This window comes from Aotus nancymaae, unplaced genomic scaffold (genome assembly GCF_030222135.1).
Source record: "Aotus nancymaae isolate 86718 unplaced genomic scaffold, 86718_ANA_hifiasm-v0.15.2.pri h1tg000011l, whole genome shotgun sequence".
NCBI lineage: Eukaryota > Metazoa > Chordata > Mammalia > Primates > Aotidae > Aotus > Aotus nancymaae.
The window spans coordinates 76888228-76899265 of NW_026988422.1; the positions used below are offsets into that span (position 1 = coordinate 76888228).

The 11038-nt window shown below is 43.4% G+C and overlaps 1 protein-coding gene across 15 annotated transcripts in view; it reads left to right on the plus strand.

The window, feature by feature from the left end:
* The window catches only part of UNC79 (unc-79 homolog, NALCN channel complex subunit), a 272118-nt gene that overhangs the window by 153750 nt on the left and 107330 nt on the right, over positions 1-11038 (plus strand). For all 15 annotated transcript variants that reach the window (XM_064375185.1, XM_064375187.1, XM_021675722.2 and 12 more), the window contains 2 exons: positions 4572-4729; positions 8832-9013. In XM_064375185.1, the coding sequence (XP_064231255.1) occupies positions 4572-4729; positions 8832-9013 (340 nt within the window). The remainder of the gene's footprint in view (positions 1-4571; positions 4730-8831; positions 9014-11038) is intronic.

The following is an 11038-nucleotide window of genomic DNA, read 5'->3' on the forward strand; positions in this document are numbered from 1 at the left end:
ATTGGGAGAGGGCCTTGTGCATCAATGTCATGGGTTTCAAAAGAAAGAGGCTGCCAAGAGGAGGCCTGGAGGAAGTCTTGGGAAGCAGGAGTCATTTGGGCCAGTGAAGACTGGAGTCCAGACTCATTGAGAGGATTAAGAGGAAATCTTAAGGCCAAGCACACTGGCTCATCTCTTTAATTCCAGCATGTCAGAAAGTGGAGGTGGGAGGATCACTTGAGGTCAGGAATTTTAGACCAGGCTGGGTAACATAGCAAGACTCCATTTCTAAAAAAAAAAAAAAAAAAAAAAAAAGCCAGGTATGGTGATGCAAGCCTATAGTCCCAGCTACTCAGAGGCTGAGGTGGGAGGATTGTTTGAGTACGGGAGTTTGAGGCTACAGTGAATTATGGTGGCGCCATTACATTCCAAAAAATAGTAAGAAATTGTGTTACCAGAAAAATGTGAGGTTTTAGCTACGTGAGGAAGGGGAAGCTGTGCCAGTTTCCAGGCTGCTGTAACAAATTTCTGTGAACCGAGTGACTGAGTGGCTTAAACTTAATGAAGTTTATTCTCTCCCAGTTCTGGGGCCAGAAGTCTGAAGTCCAGGTGTCGGCAGAGCCGTGCACCCTGTGACGACTCTAGGGGAGGAGCCTTCCTTGTCTGTCTCCTGGATTCTCATGGCTGCTGGCAATTGTTAGAATTTCTTGGCTGGTAGCTGCCTCACTCCAGTCTTTGCCACATGGTCTTCTCCCCTGTGTGTCCCTGAGTGTCCTCTCCTCTCCTTATTAGGGCACTAATCACTCATTCATATTTAGGACCCACCCTATCCATCAGGAACGCATCTTAACTGATGACATCTAAATAGGGCCCCATCTTGAGGTTCTGAGTGGACATGAATTTTTGGGGAGCACCATGCAGCCCACTAGAGAAGCATACAATGAGAAAGGGGAGGCTCTACAGAAGTTTCTTCCCAATAAAACAGGGATTCTACAGCCACAGTGGGAGGAGGAAGCTGGGGAAAGGGAAAGGGTAGACATGGCCGACCTGGAGTGGGGAAGAGTAGGAATGACCTGGAGGGAATAGTGTGAAGTTTGAGACCATCAGCAGATTTGGATGAAAGGAGTGAAGGAACAGGGTCGAGAGTTAGGCAGACACTCCATGAACTCAACATAGGAACACTAAATGGGCATTTTTTTTATTGTGAAAGCAACCCTCCAGAATGTACACATGCCAAATGGACTGTTAGTGCCACGGGACCACCCACTCAGCCTTTGGGGTCCATAGTCCAGACTTTCTCCTTAAAGAGTCAGGTTTTCTCCTCAAAGTGTCACCCTGACACAAAAACCATGACGGACAATGAAAGGACCTGTGGAAAAGATGCTCTGCTTCTTTCCAAACAAGTCTGCCTTAGAGAGCTGGGAAAGCCGTAGGGGACTGGCCGAATCCCTGGTTTTGTCATGGAAATGGGTTTCTAGCAGGGCTGTATGGTTGGCCTTCTTCAGCTAAACTGGAAGTCCATGAAGGCAGAAATGATGTCTTCATTTTCCTTTGCATTCTTCCTAGGGCCTGTTGTTGTGCCCTGGAAGCATCATCATCCTTGTCACCATGATGGTGGTAGCAGCTTGAGGTTTCTGAATACCTACTATGTGCCACACTCTCTGCACATCTCGTTTAATACAGCTCACACTGGGAAGACATGAAGCTTTAGAGAATGTGCACATGATTACATAGCTCATTATGGCAGGGTTGGGATGAGATCTCTATTTGTGTAACTTCCACTATTCAGATTAAGCATATGGTGTTTGAAAATAACTCCTGTTCGTTCTATAGCTCTGGTAGGTCTTCTGAAAAACAGCCAACTGGAGTGGCTCGTACCTCCATATGCTCTCTGTAAAATGGAGAGGGCATGTATATCCTCCTTTCTCTTACCAGTGCAGCACGAGCTTTTTTTTTTGAAACAGAGTTTTGCTCTTGTTACCCAGGCTGGAGTGCAATGGTGCGATCTCAGCTCACTGCAACCTCTGCCTCCTGGGTTCAGGCAATTCTCCTGCCTCAGCGTCCTGAGTAGCTGGGATTACAGGCACACACCACCATGCCCAGCTAATTTTTTGTATTTTTAGTAGAGACGGGGTTTCACCATGTTGACCAGGATGGTCTCGATCTCTTGACCTCGTGATCCACCCGCCTCGGCCTCCCAAAGTGCTGGGATTACAGGCGTGCGCCACTGCGCCTGGCCCATGAGCTTTTTAAAGACACAAATATAGGTGACCCTTGAACAACGGGGAGGTGCAAATGCTGATCCCTGTGCAGTTGAAAATCCATGTTAACTTTTCTCTTCCCAAAAACTTAACCTTTAATAGGTTACTGTTGACCAGAAGCCTTATCATGATAACACAAAGAGCTGATTAACACATATTGTGTATGTTTTATGCATTACCTATTGTATTCTTACAATAAAGTAAGTCAGAGAAAAGAAAATGTTATTAAGAAAATCATATGGAAAATGCATTTACAGTACCATACTGTATTTATCAATTCTGTAAGTTTATGCCATCTGTTTACAAGATGAATTGTCTGTTTGAAATGGTGAGTAGCTGCAGACCTCAAGCAATGGTGCATATCAAGCAATTCAGCTTTTCCTAGTAATGTCATGACTTTTCTCTGCTTCCTGGGAACACTTCCAGTGTCACTAGTGGCACTTCGTATGGGACCCATGGTGCTATTCAAGGTTTACGGTATTGCACTAAGCACGATGAAAAAGACACAAGAACCGTGAGGGATCACTTTTTACTGTGATTTACTGGAGCGAGGAACTGCTCACACAGAGAGACAACACTCGAGCTCACTCGAATAGCAACAGGAGGTGGCTACAAAATTATTACTATAGTGCAGCGTGTACCACAGTTGGTTTTATGCAGTTACGATTTAATACTGCATCTTTACATTTGCTTAACATTTCTCTCCACTGTGAATGGTGCTATATGTGGTCTGTATGTGTTTGTGTGTGTAAGTTTTGGTAAATTTTAACTTTTTATAATAGATTCATGTGTAATTTATGGTAGTAAATGTTAGACTAGTAACTACGTATAATTTATACATTCATGACATAACTTTCCTTAAATTTTTTCACTATTTTGAGGCTACATGGTACATCTCTGAGGTTTTTTTAAATTGTAGCAACTCTCCTAAAAAAATTCAATATATTTGTTGAAAAAAGTCCATGTATAAGTGGACCTGCACAGTTTAAACCTGTGTTGTTCAAGGGTCAACTGTAGTTTTGATTCTGATATTGACTCTGGAGTCAAATAGAAACCAAAATAAAACGGCAACATAAACAACCAAAAGGCATACTTTAAACAACTGGAAAAAAAAGTAAACAATAATATATTATTACTAAAATAGATTAAATTCAGAGTTATTCTGGTAGAACTTGATAGGAACTTAGCTGAAACTTGCTGAGGTACAAGATGTTATCAGAGGTCTCTTTCTCTGTCTTATCCTCCTCGCCTTTTTCATTCCCTCCCTGTCTCTTAGCCCTGTTCTGGCTTGGCTTTTTTTTTTTGAGATAGAGTTTCCCTCTTGTTACCCAGGCTGGAGTGCAATGGCACGATCTCAGCTCACTGCAACTTCTGCCTCCCAGGTTTGAGCGATACTCCTGCCTCTGCCTCCTGAGTAGCTGGAATTACAGGCATGCGCCATCACACCTGGCTAATTTTTTGTATTTTTATTAGAGATGGGGTTTCTCCAATTGGTCAGACTGGTCTTGAACTCCCGACCTCAAGTGATCCACCCACCTCAGCCTCCCAAAGTGCTGGGATTATGGGCGTGAGCTACCGCACCTGGCCTTGCTTCTGAAATGGCACTAAGTGTTGGTTTCTCTATTAAGTGCAGGCTGCCCCTGTGAGATGGGAAGGAGGGTCATTGGAAGCTGCAGGCTGACATTGCCCTTTGTTCCTGATTTCAGGAGAGAGAGCCTCTGTCTCCCAGGGTGCATATCAGTCCCTGAAATAAGAGTTCTGTAATTCCCATGCTTGGGCCATATGCCTACTCCTAGCTAATTATTTTATTCAGGTTGTTGAAGTTCTTTGGTCAGCCTGTGTTTGTGTTCCCCCTTATGAAAGAGAAGGTTGGGGAGCTTGACTGATGACCTGTATGTTCTTGGAGAAGCTGTTATTAAGAGTAAAAGAGTTGTTCTTTGACAGCAGGCCAAACCAACCAAACTTCCCAGGTGTTCACTGTAAGAACATTTTTAAAAATCACATGTTTCTCCGTCATCCTAACATAACTAATTTTGACTTTGTATATTACTGAAGTCATTGTTCATTTATGTTGCTGAATTTACATTACGCAGATTTTTAAGTTATAAAATGTAATGTTAAGTGAAAGCGTTTTTCTCTAGTATCACACTAAGAGGACAGAGCATAGGAGATGTTTATCAGAGGATTATCCTCTCGTGGATGAGTGTCATTTCACCAAAAGGACCCCTACCCCTGCCTAGTAACTATGCTTGCTGTAAATTAAGAGGACAGGACCTTTTTCCGGAAAGGTTGTGATGACTGTCACCATTTCACTTCTCCTTGATTCCCTAGCCTGTGGAGGGTCGTCAAATCGGAGTTCTCTCAGCTGTCTTCACTGGCAGTCCCTCTTCTCCTCCATGCCCTGTCACTTCCTCATGGTGCTGACATCTTCTGGACAATCATAAACGGCAATTTCAACAGCAAAGACTGGAAGATGAGGTTTGAAGCAGGTACCTCTGTGTTACCTTAAAATTCATTCTGGGTCACATGGTACACAGGTGTCTAGTCACGGGACCTATTTTGGCACCTCCTTTCTTGTCTCTTCTTTTTAAAAGACATTCTCCTGCTTGTTGGTGTCCCTTGGGGGTTCTGCTTTGGGCTTCCTCTCTAAAATAACAGCATTTTGCAGAGTGGTCCTTGGGGGAGGGAGGTCCTGTCCAGTTTTGCGTAGGACAGACCCAGCTTATGCCTGTTACTCAAGTGTAACAATTAACTGCACCCATGTTTACTCCCAAACAGGTACTGGCTTGGATGCAGTCAACCTGTTAGTTTACCTGCATCAGAGTTATGGGGAATGTTTGTTAAAATGCACATTATTAGGCTACATCCTAGATCTACTGAATGAAAATCTCAGTGGGAGGTGGGGGTGACACCAGAAACTGAGATTTTTTTTTTTTTTTTTTTTTTTGAGCAAGAGTCTTGCTTTGTTGCCCAGGCTGGAGTGCAGTTGCACAGTCTCAGCTCACTGCAACTTCAGCCTCCTGAGTTCAAGTGATTCTCATGCCTCAGCCTCCCGAGTAGTTGGGACTACAGGTGCATGCTACTATGGCAGGCTAATTTTTGTATTTTTTAGTAGAGACAAGGTTTCACCATGTTGGCCGGGCCAACTCCTGACCTCAGGTGATCTACTCATCTTGGCCTCCCAAAGGGTTGGGATTATGGGCATGAGCCACTGTGCTGGGCCAGAAATGGAGATTTTTAACAAGAGGTTTGAGAATCTCTGCTGATACCCTTGCCACAGAAGGATCAGGGACCAAGTCTGGTACAACTCGAGTATAATTTCCTAGTAAATAGAACGGCAAATGCTGAGTAATGTGGTAAGGAAGGAACCTAGAAGGTCCTGTTAGCCTCACATCTGCTGGCCCACTGTCACCCCAATCTGCTAGTAGTTCCATTCTCAGAGTGGCGGGCAGGGTCAGCATGCCATAGTGCGGCTTCTCAGAACAGTTCTGTATGTTGGTGTCTCAAAAGTTTGGCACAGAAATGGAAGTTCCATCAGTAAGGTAACTGTTATACCTTTAGTTCAGTTCCTTAATATGTGGCCACTTCAAAATGTTCTTGTTTTTTTAATGCCCACAGGAGTCTCAGGGGTTAGATTATTTATATGATAGCACATCATGTTGTGGGGGTAAGGATTAATCTTCTGAATCATGGCTCTGGTTATGTTACTTTTCTTTCTTTTTTTTTCTTGAGACGGAGTTTCACTCTTGTTACCCAGGCTGGAGTGCAATGGCGCGATCTCGGCTCACCGCAACCTCCGCCTCCTGGGTTCAGGCAATTCTCCTGCCTCAGCCTCCTGAGTAGCTGGGATTACAGGCACGCGCCACCATGCCCAGCTAATTTTTTTGTATTTTTAGTAGTGACGGGGTTTCACCATGTTGACCAGAATGGTCTCAATCTCTTGACCTCGTGATCCACCCGCCTTGGCCTCCCAAAGTGCTGGGATTACAGGCGTGAGCCACCGCGCGTGGTCACTTTTCTTTCTTGTTAAGTTTTTTTTTTTTTTTGAGATGAAGTCTCGCTCAGCTGCCCAGGCTGGAATGCAGTGGCACAATCTCAGCTCACTGCAACCTCTGCCTTCCAGGTTCAAGCGATTCTCTTGCCTCAGCCTCCAGAACAGCTGGGACTATAGGTGCGCGCCACCACACCTGGCTAATTGTTGTATTTTTAGTAGAGATGGGGTTTCATCATGTTGGCCAGGCTGGTCTTGAACTCCTGACCTCAGATGATCCTCCTGCCTCAACCTCCTAAAGTGCTGAGATTACAGACATGAGCCACCGCACCTGGCCAAGGTCATGTTACTTTTCTACTCAAGATATTTTAATGGGTTTTTCTCAATGCCTAGAGAATAAAGTTCAGACTCCTTAAACTGCCATTCAAATAGTCTGACTGCAAGTGCAGACAGCCTCATTTCCTACTCTTCTTTCTACACACACCGTGGCTGTGTTCTCACTGCTTCCTGCCTCCCCTCATCCATGCGCTGGCCATTCTAGGCTCTCCACCTTTCATCCTCTTTCCTTTAGGGCCCTACACAAATACCACCTCCACTTGATCCACCTTCAGATGCCTCCATTGAGGTTCACCTGCTAGGTCCCTGCTGTGGAGAGTGGTTTCTGTATCCCCTGATCTCCCATAGCATTTTATTTATATCACACTAGAGGCATTTCAAGCTTTTTTAAAGTTACATTTCAGTTATAGTTGTACATGTCATCTATTTTAGTCAATTTAACTTTTAAGTCAAGAGTTATGAATGATTCATCTTTCCACTTCTATCTCCTTCCCAGTGCCTAAGATAGTTCCTTAGTAATATACTTATGTGTGCTTAATATATATATTTTAAAATAAGCGAATAAGTGAATTTATTGAATAAATTAGATATGTGCTAGGTACTATGGGAACAATAGAAGGAAGTACAAGAGCAGAGTGCTATCGTCAGGAGGCTTCCAGTTTAATTGATGAGACCAAACATAAGCATGTAAGAGGTTGACAAATTATAAAAGGCATAAATATAATCAAGACCACAAAAGAAAATATTTCATATAATGAGCACATACTGTGTTCATAGATAGCTCATATTCTGAGCACACAAATGGTATATGTAAATTAATGGTATGCAAATGAGCAGTATTTTTACAGGAGTTCATGGGATGGAAAGGTCACTCTAAGAGATCAGAGAAGACTTTACAAAACAGAATTTCAGAGAGATTGTCTAAGGATGGTAGAGTGTCAATAGGAAGAATATCGTAGGCCAGGCGCGGTGGCTCATGCCTTAATACCAGCACTTTGGGATGCCAAGGTGGGCAGATCACTTGAGGTCAGGAGTTTGAGACCAGCCTGACCAACATAGTGAAACACTGTCTCTGCTAAAAATACTAAAGTTAGCTGGGCACGGTGGCACCTGTCTGTAGTCCCAGCTACTCGGAAGGCTGAGGCATGAGAATTGCTTGAACCCGGGAGGTGGAGGTTGTAGTGAGCTGAAATCATGCCACTGCACTTCAGCCTAGGCAACAGAGCGAGACTCTGTCTCAAAAAACAAAACAAAACAAAACAAACAAAAGAATATTCTAGGCTGCTGGAACAGCTTAAGCAAAGTATTGAAACGTCTTAATTGGCACTGCACTATATTGCTTTACTAGTATTGTAACTTTTTTTGTTGTTTTTTTGAGGCGAGTCTTGCTCTGTGCCCAGTCTGGAGTGCAGTGGCGTGACCTCAGCTCACTGCAACCTCTGCCTCCCAGGTTCAAGCGATTTTCCTGCCTCAGCCTCCCGAGTAGCTGGGATTACAGGTGCATGCCACCATGCCCTGCTAATTTTTGTATTTTTAGTAGAGATGGGGTTTCCCCATGTTGGCCAGGCTGGTCTCGATCTCTTGACCTCGTGATCTGCTTGCCTTGGCCTCCCAAAATGCTGGTATTACAGGTATGAGCCACTATGCCTGTCCGCTATTGTAATTTTTTATAAAGCCATGCTTTAAGAGTGGCTGGAATTGTTCAACATTCATTTGCAGAATAATTAGGAATCTATCAAGTAAGGGTATATTTACAGCATGGAAGAAACACCTGGCTTCTACAGCCCCAGGAAATGTCGATTTGGTCTGCCATTTCACTTCATAACCTACTAAGAGTAGAGTAGGGGACCAGAACCCAGAGCTAGGAATGGTGGGTACCATCGACAGAGATGACTCTCTCTGTCATCCGCAGAGCTTCTATGGAATGGCCACAGTTAGGAACATAGAGGCATTTGGAATCGTTTGCAATAGAGCTGAAAGGTAAACAAATGTGAAAAAAATATGAAAGACAACCCAGAATTAGATCAAGTCTGCATGGGAAAAAAAAGTTCTACACTGAGTAGAAACAGTGCTGCACAGATGAAATGTAACACTAGAGACGGTGGCATTAGACTTGCTTGTTGGGATTTAAAATAAACCATGTGGGAGACCCAGAGTTAACTTTTTCTCTGTGAGTTCAGTTCTCAGACTGGCTAAATAAATACGTGTGTGTGTGCGTGTATGTGTGTGTATTTATATATTTTGCTTTCTCTTTTACATTGCAGTGGAAAAAGTGGCTGTAATTTGTAGATTTCTGGATATTCACTCAGTGACCAAAAACCACCTGCTGAAGTACTCCCTGGCACATGCCTTCTGCTGCTTCCTGACAGCGGTGGAGGATGTCAACCCCGCAGTGGCTACCAGAGCTGGTCTCCTGCTTGACACCATAAAGAGGCCAGCGTTGCAGGTGACATGTGATGCGTATTATCTGCTCCGAAGGTGGTCTGTGTCAGCACTACTAAGTCGTTGCGTTGTCACACATCTTTGACCTGCTGTAACAAAATACCATAAACCGGGTAGTTTATAAACAACAGAAATTTATTTTGCAGGTTGTCTGATGAGGGTCTGCTGTCTAGTTCATAGATGGGGCCTTTGCTGTGTCTAGGGCCTCTTTCATAAGGGCACTAGTCCCATTAGGGCCCTGCCCACATGGCCTAATCATTTCTCAAAGCCCCACCTCCTGATACTGTCATATTGGTGATTTAGTTTCAAAATAGGAATTTGGAGGTGAGGGCCTTGCACACATTTTCAGACCATAGCATCACATATAATATTGATGATGATGATGGAGATTTTTTCATTGGAAGATATATACCAGAACCACATCTTGCTAAAAGACCCCTTGTTGTTATTTGTTGATACCATTTTTTTTAAAGAGAGAGTCTTACTCTGTTGCCCCAGGCTGATCATAACTCCCTGTAGCCTGAAACTCTTGGGCTCAAGTGATCCTCCTTCCTCAGCCTCCTGACTAGCTAGGACTACAGGTATGCATCACCATACCCACCTAATTTTTAACCTGTTTTTTTGTAAAGACAGGGTCTTGCTATATTACCCAGGCTGGTCTTGAACTCCTGGCCTCAAGCAATCCTCCCACTTAGGTGTCCCAGAATGCTAGGATTATAGGTATTAGCTGTAGTGCCTGGCCCATTTGTTGATACTTTATTTTCAGTCTTTGTTTATGTGCTGATATAACTTTGGACAGATATAATTATTGCATAACTTGTGTGGGTGTGTATGGCAAATTTTAAAACTAGGTTGGTTTATCTTATACCACTTAGCTAGCTCCTGGGCTAGAGGACCCTGTTGTTAGAGGCTAGATGCTAAGAGAAATCAGATAAATTATAGTTTTTTGTGTAGTTTTGTTTTGAGATGGAGCCTCACTCTCTTTCCCAGGCTGGAGTGCAGTGGTGCAATCTCAGCTCACTGCAACCTCCGCCTCCCGGGTTAGTGATTCTCGTGCCTTAGCCTCCTGAATAGCTGAGACTACAGGCTTACACCACCATGCCTGCCTCATTTTTGTATTTTTAGTAGAGACGGGGTTTTGCTGGGTTTTGCTATGTTGGCCATGCTGGTCTCGAACTCCTGGCCTCAAATGATTCACCTGCTTCGGCCACTCAAAGTGCTGGGATTACAGGCCTGAGCCACTGCACCTGATCTGAATTATGGTTTTAATTAAAGTAAAACATAAGAAGATAAATATGCTATCAAAACAAAACATCACAAAATATAGCCAAAGAGACAAGAAATATGGGACCCGGAGAGAGCTGTATATTTATTTTGTTTGGAACCTTTATTTTTTAGTAGAGACACCAAGTCTCAGAGAGATAATGTGACTTATCAAAGGACACAAAGTGATTTAGTGACAAAATTAAGACTAGAAACTCCAAAGTTCTGATCTACCGTTTCTCCATGTTGCACCTGATTTATTATTTTGTTGTTATTATTAAACTAACAATAGAAAGAGCTAACATTCCTCAGATAGCTACTGTGTTTCCAGGGCAGTGTGTTAAAAGTGTGCTGTTGTGCATTATCTCATTTAATCCTCACAGCAACCTTTTGCGGGTTCTCTTTTTACAGGTAGAGATGCTGAGGATTAGAAAGGTTAAGACACCTTTTCAGAGTCTCATAGCTAGTAAGCAGAAGAGAAGATTCAGGAATGATTCATAATAAGTCCACATTCTTAACTTTCTCTGTGCGCGCGTGTGTGTGTATGTGTGTATACACTGTCTCTGAATCCAGTGTAAGCCTCTTCCTGCATTTCAAGCCCAAGAAACAAGGGCAAACTTGCACGAACTGAAAGATTGAAGGATTACGCTGCATATTCTTTCGTGTGTGTGTGTGTAAAATCTCCAGTTGTCTTCTAAATAATTATTCTCTGTTAATCTTACCAAGTACTTCTATGTCCTACCCCTTGCTTAGGGCCTGGAACATA